Below are 12,879 nucleotides of genomic sequence, written 5' to 3'. Positions count from 1 at the left end.
AATGGAGTGGATCTCTTTTTCATATATAATAATTTTATTAAAGATTATAATTACAATAGTAAAAACTAATACAAACTAACAAAGATAGAAGAATAAAAAGAAAGAGTAGAGTGTGCATAAAACAAAGAAAAAAGAGAAATAGAAAAGAAAGAAAATATAGTAAAGAAAAATAAAAAATATAAAGAAATGTCTTCCCACTTTCATCACAAAAAATATAAACAATTTTAGTAACTTAAGTAAAGGTAAAGGTTTCCCTTGATGTAAAGTCCAGTCGTGTCCGACTCTAGGGGGCGGTGCTCATCTCCGTTTCAAAGCCTTGGAGCCGGCGTTGTCCATAGGACACTTCCGGGTCATGTGGCCAGCATGACTCACGGAACGCCGTTACCTTCCCGCCGAAGCGGTACCAATTAATCTACTCACATTTGCATGTTTTCGAACTGCTTGGTGTGCAGAAGCTGGGACGAGCAACGGGAGCTCACCCCGCCGCACGGTTTCGAACCGCCAACCTTCCGATCGACAGCTCAGCGGTTTAACCCGCAGCGCCACCGCGTTTAGTAACTTATCACCTCTTAATATACAACAAATGATCTCTTCTTCCCATATACCATCTCTTATCTATAAACAAATCCATAAAACATCATCATTTCAATCCTGGTGTCAGCAAAAGTCCATTAAGGGTAACAATATATCTATTTTAACCTTGATCAAATAAACCAATTTTATATTCCTTCCTTTTACTTCTAACAATCTTAATCTTTACTCAATTCAAATAATGTCATAGAACTTGATTTCTTTTCATTTTTTATTTGTCCCTTTTCACGAGATTCTTCAAAACTTTAACAAGCTTCTTTTGTAAATCCAATATAGGAAAATTATCCAGGTCACTCTCTTGGTTTATTGTTTGTATATCCCTTTTAATTATTAAGACATCAGCTGGTTTCTTTTGTATATCCAATGTAACATCTTTTTCCATGTCATTCTTGTAGCCTGCCATTTGTAAATCCACTTTCAACTTATACTTCCCACCCTGAAATTAAGTATATACCAAAAATTAAGAAACTGATACTAAATATAATTAAAATATAGATTACCTATCTATTCAACTAAAAACAAATATTAGCAAGTACATTATGTCATTTAACTGTATTGTAAGTGACCTTTTCTCATTGAAGTTACATGGAAGAACAAGCATTGAAACGACCAATGAAGATGAATACTATCTTCTTACACAAGCAAAATCTGTTGAGACTTCATGGTTAGACCAGAAAGCAGAGAAGGTACTTTTAGTACTGTAGTAAAGTCTGAAGTATCATAGAAAGGTCTAAAATGGCCAATGGATACTTTGTTTGTTTGTTTGTTTGTTTGTTGTAACTTGATATATTGCCCTATGAAACTGATTATGAATAAAACCCAAGTAACTTAGGTCCTGCAGATGTCACATGTTCAATACATATGCAATACATTCATTTACCACAGGATGCCATGATTGGCTTTAACCATGGTATGTTGAAAAAGTCAGACTTAAGCCTGCAAATTAGGCATAAGCTGGGAAACTACAAACCAGCCCATAAACCATCTGCTCAAACATCTACTAAGTTACAGTTTCAATGACCAAACTAACCAAAACACATAGCCTGAAACACTTTACTGTCTTAAAATAAAACTTGTTTATTTGCTGATTTTACATATCATGCTAAAAGTAATTATTTAGCACTATATATGAACTTAGTTCCATGATTTTCCAAATTAAGAAAAAGCAGAGAATAGGACTATTCCATATTTCCCAATCTATTCCCTTCTCATTTTTAAAACCTAGCTCTATAGTAGACATCTTGGTTTGCTTGTTCATACTGATATATGAACCAGAGAAAACAGTCTGGTCCCAGTTTCAAGTTGTAACCATCCAGTTGAAATATCACAGGAAACTAGTTTAATAAGTTAAGGAATAGGGAAGTAAAATATGATTCAAATGTAGAACAGGCAGGTGGTTCATGTTCTGATCTAGAACATCAGGGAAAGGGAAGCATAAGAAGATGGGAGGGACAGGTAGGGCAATAGTTCCATGCAGCTAAGAGAGATAAGGGAAAGGAAAGTACATAGGGATTGGGGAGGAGTAGATGTACAAGCATGCAGAAGAGGCGGGGAGAGAGGTGCACCAGCTTTATCCTATTCACCCATAAGACCACTCCAGATTTATCTTTGCCCAAACCAGCAAGATGTTCTTGTTTTCTGTTTGGTTGGATTACAACCAGACAACTTCCAAGCCATAATGTTTGTTCCATGTTCTGACTAAAACATATTCTTTATTTTGTGCTGACCCTTACTAAGATGTAGGCATTTGAGGAAAAGGAAGGAGACAGTGGATTCTAGTTCGTTGCTAATTCTTTATCCAAGAATGCATGGTTTCTTGGATGAGATACTGGATGAGTAAACTAGATCTTTGCCTGAGTAAAGTTACCAGTTGTCCCTTAGAATTTTTGCAATCCACACTAGAAATAGCACAACATTATACATGAATTGTGGAGGTTTAATTAAAGCTTGACCTTGCATAGTTCAATAGGTTAGAAGAGACTTGACCTCGGGTTTTGTACTACTCAATCTTAGTATGGGAAAAAGAGCTAGCAGGGGATAGTGGTTGGGGTTTTTTTCAGCTTTACAAAATACAGTTTTCACAATTTAATGTTAGTCTACCTTGCTTTGCTTCGTATGCCAAAGACATTGCTTCCATTCCTCTGTTTCTTTTCATCACCAATCTCTGTTACATTTCAGGCTATCAAGGATGAAACTGACCGTTTTGCTGAAAAGAGAAAAGAACTAAAAGATGGAATTAAAATGCTTCGTAAAAAGGTGCGCATTGATAAATCACCAGTCTGCTTCCAGAAGTGCCGTGAGGACATTACTTTTAGGTTTCTCGTGCTTATATCATTTTCATAACACAACTTATTTGATTGTGGCTTTTATACAGTCTTAAAATCCTTTTTTTTTCCAGGCCCTTTGCCACATAGCCATTACCTGCCTAGGATTCACTGTAGTGGGTTGAATGTAAATGGCCAAATTATTTACCGGAAATATAATGGGGATCTTTCCCATATATCTTGAAATCTTTCATGTTGAATTGGGAAATGCTTGTACCACTGCAGCTGTACATGAAGGGCAGTTGAGAGCAGACTAGCAACAACTAATCACTCAGTTCATTCTGTTGGGAGTGCTTTAATTTGGATTCCTGCACTGAGCAGTGGTTTGGAGTCAGTGGCCTAAATCACCCATTTCGACTCTATGATATTATGACTCTAACAAATGTAAGGTTTAGAGAGGTGTTCTAATTTCAAATCCTCATGTTTATTACTTAATGTAACATAGTAAAACAGCGCACGCTTGTGTGCGCAAACACACAGACACACACACCACATCTAATAACTATAACAAAAGCTTAAATTGCATCTACTAGAAATTTGCAAACGGAACAACCTTTTCAGTCACCACTGTGCAATCATGTGATATCTTTTAAAATTGCAAAATCTCATGAGATTTTTGGCATTACCATTCTGAGATCTCACACCAGAATGCCAGAATCTTGTGAGAGTTGGTGATTTGCTTTCAACCTTTTAAAAAATACTGTTTTAATATTGGTTGGAGGGACAGTAGGCACTCTTAACACTCACAGACACCATATCTCTTATCCCTGTTTAGCCCACGGGCGCTTATTTTCAGATATACACTTAATTTCCTGCGTTTTGTGGATTAAAGAATAGTTTGCAAAAGAACCATTGCAGTCCTTCAAGATGAATCAAGCCAGTTATTTTGAGGCTACTGAAAATGAATAGTTTGCAAAGCCAAACTGCTGTTTATTCTTTAGATTGGTTCTATCAATTTAAACTAGCTGTCTTCATGCTAGAGTCCCTTGTTCCTGGCAAGGACTACACCAGCCTTAATTCATTGTGCAAAATTTGTACTATTGAATTCTAATGAGTGTATATTTTTATGGATTCAGAATTTGCATGTCTCTCCTGATACGCAGTGGGACTGTATTATTCTTGTGTTTAAAGGTACAATGTACTTTGTGTAGTTTCTGAAAAAGTTAGCATTGGCAGAGATAAATATATGGAAAAGCAGGCTTTCAAATATTCGGAAATGAATTAGTCATACTCCATATCTCTTCTCCATATCGCTTCCCCTTCATTTATTACATCAGTGGTGTTGCATTTCCACTCCCATTAAACCTACTCACACTTTTTTTACCAGTGGTGGTATTATCATTATCATTATTATTATTATTAAAACTTGTGATTGTACTTACATCTGGATAGCCATAGATTCTCCATCCCTTTACAAATACATACCTCCCTCACTATTAATTTCTATATCATTATAAACATAGATTCAAGAAATGATGTTTGAAAATTCAATGGCACCTAAAATTGAGAAACTGGACCAACAGGAATTCAATCTGGATGTAGAAGAACAAGAGAAACATCAAATACACAGTGATTCAGAAGTGGCAAGGGTATGGCCAACTTTTTGGGATGCAATTTACCTTTATTTGTCCTGAACAGAAGAAAACATTGTATAGAGAATAAGATGAACCCTAGAATGCTAAAAGTGGACTGGAATTATATAAATTGTTCCTTAGGGCTAGATTCACATATTGGTAAAGGTCAAAAACCATATATAATAAAATATAATCTTACCTTACTTTACCTCACTTAAGATCATTGCCAAATATTAAATAACAGTGTTACAAGATTTCTCTTCATAGTGAATAGCATGTGGATGAATATCCTTTTTGAAAAGATCAGCACAGAAACCTTGAAGAACTGATGAAAGAACACCAGTTCCTCCCAACTCCATGATTCTATGTCACAACAAGATGCAACTATGTTTGATATTTTAGAAAACTCCAGGCTACAAAATAAGGAAGTACTTGCTCTAGTTTTTAACTTTGTTTTCAGTTATTTGGAATTTAACATTTGCACAGGAATTAGAATGCTGATGATGGCAAGCAATGTAGGACTTGGAAAAGCGAGGCTTAGCCTTGGAATTTGGGATAAAATAGTGAATACTTTCCAGACTTCAGTTTTTCTTACCTCCTGTAGCACCTTCCTGAGCCTTCAAAAGATTAGACCAAGTGGAGTCTAGTCATTTAGCTGGCAGCAATGATTGGATTTTAAGTAGAACTATTGTGTGCAGTCATAAGGATTATTTCAACATTGTCCAAATATAACTCCTTTTGACATTTACCAGCAACTTCAGGGAGCTTAATCTCATACCCTTGCTGCAGATTTCTTCTATGAACTTGCAGCTTTACCTACCAGAATTATATATAATTTCACCATTCAGGTAAGTAAACAAATCAGAAGTTGGAATAGGGGTTATCCTAAGAAACTAGTTTATGTATTTCTGCCCTTGTATTTTCTTCTGCAGCTGTAGAATCTATGGAAGGAAAACTGCCCTTACAAGTCACAATTGTACAATTTTTGCTTTGTTATATTAGTGACACCTAGAGATTTACACATATAAATGCCACTGACATTAAAGAATAGAGTTTTTTTTTAAGTTACAGCCTACAGAGTTTCCAAACTGATTTTTAGTCTATCAACATAACCCAAGTGACAAGAGTTTAAATCTAGGGGTGCTTTCGAGGGTTTCTGTGATGCATAAGATTCTGATTAATATTAAATAATGCAGGGTTAACATGAGTGCAGGATTAACATGAGTGACATATAAACCCAATGGATTTTATATCCTCATTTGTTTTCTGTTTTATGATAAAGGTAAGGCAGGATATAGAGATGGAAAATCTAGCCAATTGCTATTTACGTGAAATAATCAAACATGAGTGTTGGGATACCATGTCTGTTAAAGGACGTTCAGTTAAGGTAACTTATCTTTTTTTTCCTCACTTTTAGCCCGCTGTAACTAAAGCAGTCAAGTGATGCTTACATTAATTAAATCTAGGAAAACATTACAGGTATTCCTTAGTTAACTACTATTTGTTCAGCAACCATTCAAACTTACAACGGTGCTGAACGAAAAGAGATACAGCTGGTCCTCGAAGCAGCTGCCATTGTAGTGTCCCCACAGTCATGTGATTGTAATTCGGACACTTGGCAAAAGGCTCGCAATTACAACAGTCGCAGTCACCATTTACAGCCTTCACTGCTGGCTTCCAACAAGCAAAGTCAGTTGGGAAGCTGGCAAATAGCAATCACATGACATAACAACTACGTGGGATTTGCCCAACGACTGCAGCTGGAACTGCTAGAACTGCTGTTGTAAATTACTGCAGTCATGTGATGACACACTTTATGACTGCATCACTTGGCGATGGAGTTCCCAGTCCCAATTACTGTTGTTAACTGAGGACTACCTGTCTTGTATCCAAACTATTAGTCATCTCTATGAAAAGCACCATGAGAGTAATTTCCATTGATTTCTTTTTTTAAAAAAGAATTTTATTAAATTTCAAAAAAAGATAAAAGTTACAGAAAAACAAAAAAACTACAGCAAAAACTAAAGAAGTGTGAAAAGACAAGGGAAAAATTTTAAATAGATTACAGCGAGAAGTGACTTCCGACTTTAAACAACAGGGATACAGTATACAGCAATTTCCCATAATCAATCCCTTACTCTATATTAAAACAAAATCACATTATTTCTACAAATCAACCCTTTAGCACATTATATAAATCACTAAATACCGTTGCTCCCTCACATTATATTAAAAGAAAAGAAAAAGTATAAATCACCTAATCAACTCCCCCCACAAATAACAATTACTTAATTATTCCCTTCCTACTACTATTCTGTATATTCCTGTCTACTATAATAAAGATCAAAAATAAAAAAACCATGTAAATTGTCTGCCATTATGATTAATAATACAAGAAACATGAATTAATATTAATATTCATCATGTAGGAAAAAAGCTAAAAAAGTATGTTATTATCTCCCTGTTATTATTTTTGTGCTAATTTTGAAGAGACAATAACATACTTTCAACCCCCCTAGTAGTGGATGGAAAGCAAAATCCAAAGCTTTAAAAAACTGTAAAAAATTAATCACAAAAATAACAATAAGCACCAAAAGAGATCATTTCTCCTTAATGTAGAAAGCCTCTCTTAAGGTAGAAATACTTAAAAGAAAAATAAATTGTGTGCTTTAGAAATGGGGTATCTGGACTTAATGTCTCTTTAAGGCTGCAGCATGGTTTGGAAATTGTGACGTCCCAGCCTCCCGGTGAAGTCTTACCCATCGATCACAAATGCTGTTTACAATCTCCTGGCTGCAACTTGCCATCTGGAGGACAAATGGGTCAATTCTGAGCATTTTCCTTGGTCTGGAAAAATGCTCCTGGGCTTCAGGAGGAACCAGCCTGAGCCCGAAAAAACTGCCACAATGCCAGTTCTGCCCGCAGAGCTTGCAGGCACAGCTGTTCAGTCCGCCATGTTCCCACTGGAAGTCATTTCCATTGATTTCAATGGTACTTAATCCCAAATAAATTGCCCAAATTATTCTTATGGGAGAATGTCCTACTGTTTAGTAGAAGATGGCTTAAAAAAAAAAAAAAAACAATTAATAGCACAACATGAAGCTTTTGTAAGTCATAGCTATACTAAACATTGTATTTGAAAACAGCATAAGTTATATTATACCTGCAAAATTATTATATTTTTTCTTTCTAAAGACTTTCCATTCTTCTTGTGAAGTTCAGAATTATCCAATGAAAGAACGGAGTCCAGAAGAAAAACAAATGTTGGAAAGAGTTTTATATTTAAAGAAGATTGAATTGATAGATACGAAGGTAGAATCTTGTTTTCTTCTAAAAAGTGGGGGGAAAACCTTCATCACCATGTTTACATTGTCTGATGATTCTAACATTCCAGGTTATTTTCTTAACTATTCCCATGCTGAAATAGTTCAGTCAGGTTATTCATCTAAAGCCTAATTCACAAAAGTATTCCATAGCTTTTTTATTCTGGTTAGTTAACTCACATACATTATTCAAAAGTCATAGCAGAAAACACCAACAAAATGCAAAGAGCAATATATACAAAACATAAAAATATATGGTATAGTAATATATTCCCTAGGGAATACATCATATAAAACAAAACAAGCAACAAAGATTCCAGGAGATCTATTAATTCCCATTAAAAATAATCTTATCAGTTCTCCCTGACAGTTATCCTGAGCTTGCTGCTAGCCTATTTACTAAACATATTGCATTACTTTGGCTTCTAGCTCTTCAAATCCCTCTTCTATTTGAGAGAAATGTTTCCTACAAAATTTTCTACTGTTTATGGTATTAGTAATGATTCTCCAAGTCTTATAATTTTCTATGCCATTTTATTTATATTTATATTTATTCATATTTATTCAGCTTCGAAAGAAGATTGTGGAATTTGAGGCCCAACCTTCAGTCATTAAAGAGGAAGGGGAGAAGACAGAAGAAGAAGAAGAAAAAACAGATGCTCTGGTTGGGAGTCTGAGTGCAATGTATGGTGGAAACACATCTCTTTTATATAACCAACTGGAACTGCACACTAGAGAGGAGAAAATCAATCAGATTATACTGCTACGGGTAACTGTTATATCTTTTATTTCTTTCACTGCTCTTGTAAAGCGTTCTATATCTTAAGACAAGGATAACCAACCTACAACTCCAGGCAGCTATAAATTGGTTTTATACAAGCCACGTTTAAGTGTTCTGGTATTCGTATGATGCCCTGTTCAGATGTTCATGTCATGTTTTCAGGAGAGAAAGCTTCACATGTACAACTGTACATGTCATCTCTTCTGCAGAAATATGCATTCAAAATATGACTGACTGCAGGAAGTGAGCAACATCAGCAGGGGCAGGGCTTATAAAGTAAGTGCTCTGGATTTAAGGAGTTATGGCTAAAATACCCAGAAGAGTTTGTAAATTACTGTAATATGTTTGAGAACCTACAGTAGTTAATATTTATTAATGAGAGGCTCATAAGGACCTACTTTACAGTGCAGCTATTAATTAATTAATTACTTGCACTCTGTTCAGCTAGAATATTACATCTATTTCAGAGAACAGCAAAAGCATGCAATTATTTACTTACTTGTTTAAAGAATTTATCATGTATGTTTATATAAAAATCCCAAAGCAGTTTTCAGTAATCAAATAAAGGATAAATGTTAGGCAGAGTTATTAACAGGCAAAGACCAACATAAAAAATATTTTTTTTAAAAGCCTAAAATGACGCCTGGGATATCACAGAATGGAGAGCATTCCACAGGTCAGCTGTCATTATAAAGAAAGTGTCACTGACAAGTGGCAGTCTGCAACGTAGAGAATAGTATCTCCAAAGCCAATGTTCCTAAAGACTTTCTTTTATCTGTTATTAATCAACTTCTGTGGGAAAATGTGCAAGGCTTTTAATTACAAAGAACTTTTTCAGGTAAAATTAGGAAAATTGAAATGTTTTTCTGAGCTTTTATTAAAGATCTGACCAATCTTACAGAAATAATTTTGGGTTGCGTTCACAAAATTCTCATCTTGGATTGAGAATATGTTCTAAACAAAAGCAGAATCATGCTGGATGTAGCCAGAAGTAATCCAGTATTCCCACCACACCTAGTTCCTTATAGGCAGCATAGTGTGACAGCATTTTCCCTCTTGTATTTCCCACCTAGATGTTATTTGTTTGCTTGTTTATTGAACTTATACCCCACTGCAATCAACCAACTCTTTGTGGCTTACAAGGTATACAACATATAACAATTAAAACATCCATCGTAAATAAAACAATAAAGATGGTGAAATTCTTTAAATCAAGAAAATGCCTTCTGGAGTAGTTTGGCTTTTAACAACTAAACTAAAGATCAGCAGGAAGGATGTGAGTCTGATCTTCAAGAGGAGGCCATTTCAAAACAGCACCACCACCACAAGAGAAGCAGTGCTGTCTCACTTCCAGGAAGTGATCTTCAGAGGTGTTTAGTCATTAATACCTGAAGTAATAGAAAACCATCACTTTGTGAACCCAGTCATTATGGCTTATTCAAGAAGCCATTGCTGAATAAATCATGGCTTAATATGATAAGTGAACATAGCCTTGATCTGCTCTAGCCTAACATAATCTATTGATAGTCTTAATTCTTAGACCTGGTAATATATAATGCTAGACCCTAACTTAATTGGATTTGTCTTAGCATCCGTTATGATTATTATGCTTGAACCATATCTTGATCAATAATCATAGCTAAAAAAAATCTTACATGACTTCATTTTTCTTTAATGATTTGACTGGATTTTTTAAAGGTTTGTTTGATCTATATAAGATTTATAAGACATTTATAAGGTAGAATAAAAATTGGTTTTCAGGTTTAATAGGGTTAAGATTGTTGTAGTATTATTAATTACAAAAGTAGACAATTTATATGTTTTTATAGTTCGATTTTTGTTATAGTGGACAGAAATATATAGAATAGTGATAGGAAGGAAATAATCAAATAAATGTTCTTGTTTTGTGGGGAGGGAAATTGATTTAGAGATTTATATATTATTTTTGTTTTTTCTATAAGGGGAAGGAGTAGTTGCATTAGTGATTTGTATATGTGCTAGTGGAAGGATTTATAGAAATAATGTGATCTTAGGTTTGATATAGAGTAAGGGTTTGAATATGGAAATTGCTGTATATTCTTGTTATTGAAAGTCGGAAGTCACTTTATGTAATCTCCAAAATTCTTTTTTCTTGCATTTTGCACTCTTTTTAGTTTTTCTGTTTTTTCTTTTTGTAGTTTTTTGTTTTTTGTAGTTTTTATTTCTTTTTTTAAACTTAATAAAATTCATTAAAAAAGCTTAATTATGTCATATGAAACATGACCACATGCTATTTGCAATACTGCCATGATATCCTTGATATTTCAGGACATCATCTATAATGTGAAGAGTGCTTTCAATAAGGAGTTTGATTCAATCGCACGAATGAAAGAGCTGGAAATTGCACGTGTGAAAGAGAAGAACATAAGGATATCAGAGATCTTGAACCAGCTGGATATTAAAGAAGAAATCTGGGTGCCAACTCTTACAGATAATGAGAAACCAGAACGAGCGCTGGTTGTTCAAGAATCAGAGGCTGAGTATTTGAGATTCCCAATGCTTCTCACTTAATATACAGAATAAATGTATATAGCAATGCTAAGTATGCCATCTACTTTGAATTCTGCTCAAGGGAAAACACAATAGAGTACATGCTGTTATAAATGTATAGAGCATGGAGTTACCCATTTAAACTGATTGTTTTTGTTATGCTTTTTTAATATTCTATATCTTGGTTTTTAATCTTGTAAGACGCTATTTGTTTACTTAGACAGAAAAGTAGAGTAAAAATATTGCACATGGAATGCATTTATGTGGTTCAGATAAAAGCTATCGTTAAGATAATGACAAACCTTTCTCTACCAATTACACTAATGTATAATAGTAGTACCCCATTGTCATGTTCCCCGTTGCAAGGCATCCATGCATCACAACAGGGAACATGCCTTTCAGGAAGGAGGAAGGGATAATCCTAATCCTTTAAACACTTAAACACTAAAAGCAATCACAAGGACAAAGGAGGCACACCTTTGCCCGGACCAGAGGAGCCATCAACATATCGCCGGAACTTACACACATTACCCCGGGGGACGCACCTGCACCGGACAAGGAAAGAAGACAGAGGAAACCAGTGGTGATCACCCTAATCGCCCATCAACAGACCCGTATCGCTTCCAGATCGCCCATCAAGGATCCGGATCCAGCTTGTGGGACAATAGGGGGTGGAGGAGGACAAAGTCTGCCACGCGGGTATATACAGGGTACCCCACAACCGTGCCCGCATTCCCGTCTTTTTGCGTGCGTGCACTCTGTACTCAATAAACGGAAATCCTTAGCTCCATCTAAGTGAGTCCGTGCCTTATTGGGAAACGAGGCAACCGTTACATAAAGACGGGAATCGAAAAAAAAAATTTTCCGCCAGCACCAATCCAGATCTGATCTGTGAGGGACCCAAGTCGGCGATGGACAGAATCAACCGACATAGCGGTGGCGACCCAAGGACCGGCAACAGGTCACCCGGCTCCACGGAACAAGCGATCGGCAGGACCCATACACCCCGACACCGCGAAGTCCGGGTAGGTTCAGGATTGAGCTCGGAGGAGGAGACCGGGAGGATCGGGACTCTCGAAGCCACGAGAGAGTCGCAGGGCGAGTGGGTCACCGTGGATGAGACGGCGGGATCCCTGCCCGGAGCGCTCGGGCCGTCGAAAGAGGCGAGAGAGCACCGGTTCACGACAACCCCAGGAGCTGAGGGAAGGCAGTGGAGCGGACGGCCCGCGGACGGCTCCCAAGCTGATGAGCGGCTCAGCACGGTGGAATCAAGGCTGGAGTCGATAGAACAGCTGCTCCTGAGGTTGGCGATCAGGTGGGAAGCCCGAGGGAGAGGTGAGCCGGAACCAGGCTCCAGAGACGCGTCACACCCCCCCCCAACCTCCGAGACGAGACATCTGGGGCAGGGACGGAGGTGGCAAGAAGAGGATGCGGAACCAGGCAGAGATTTTCATGGCGAGCCGAACAGGGGGACGTCTCCCCCCCCATCCCAGAAACGCGACGTCTGGGTCGAGGTTGGAGCAGGCACGAGACGGGAGCAACGCCACCTGGAACCCAGCCGAGGGAATCCCCACCAAGAGAATGGAGAACACCAGCAACCTGGGAGGTGCCAAGATGCCCAGAGGTGAGGTGGAACCCACTGGGAGCAGGTGTCAAAGACCTCGGGGTCAAGTTCGACGGAGACCCGACCACGCTGTCATTCTTCATCACAAACACAAAAAATTACATGGAGGAATATGGACAATATTTCCGAACCA

At 37.1% G+C, this 12,879-nt stretch overlaps 1 protein-coding gene across 1 annotated transcript in view; it reads left to right on the top strand.

Moving 5' to 3' along the window:
- The window catches only part of CFAP43 (cilia and flagella associated protein 43), a 72,122-nt gene that overhangs the window by 36,527 nt on the left and 22,716 nt on the right, over positions 1-12,879 (top strand). The window contains exons 19-25 of the mRNA XM_063307800.1: positions 1,173-1,277; positions 2,770-2,847; positions 4,379-4,504; positions 5,772-5,876; positions 7,685-7,801; positions 8,381-8,581; positions 10,901-11,107. Of these exons, the coding sequence (XP_063163870.1) occupies positions 1,173-1,277; positions 2,770-2,847; positions 4,379-4,504; positions 5,772-5,876; positions 7,685-7,801; positions 8,381-8,581; positions 10,901-11,107 (939 nt within the window). The remainder of the gene's footprint in view (positions 1-1,172; positions 1,278-2,769; positions 2,848-4,378; positions 4,505-5,771; positions 5,877-7,684; positions 7,802-8,380; positions 8,582-10,900; positions 11,108-12,879) is intronic.

The sequence above is a fragment of the Candoia aspera genome, chromosome 6 (assembly GCF_035149785.1).
Source record: "Candoia aspera isolate rCanAsp1 chromosome 6, rCanAsp1.hap2, whole genome shotgun sequence".
Lineage (NCBI taxonomy): Eukaryota > Metazoa > Chordata > Lepidosauria > Squamata > Boidae > Candoia > Candoia aspera.
This window is presented reverse-complemented; position numbering and strand designations above follow the sequence as displayed.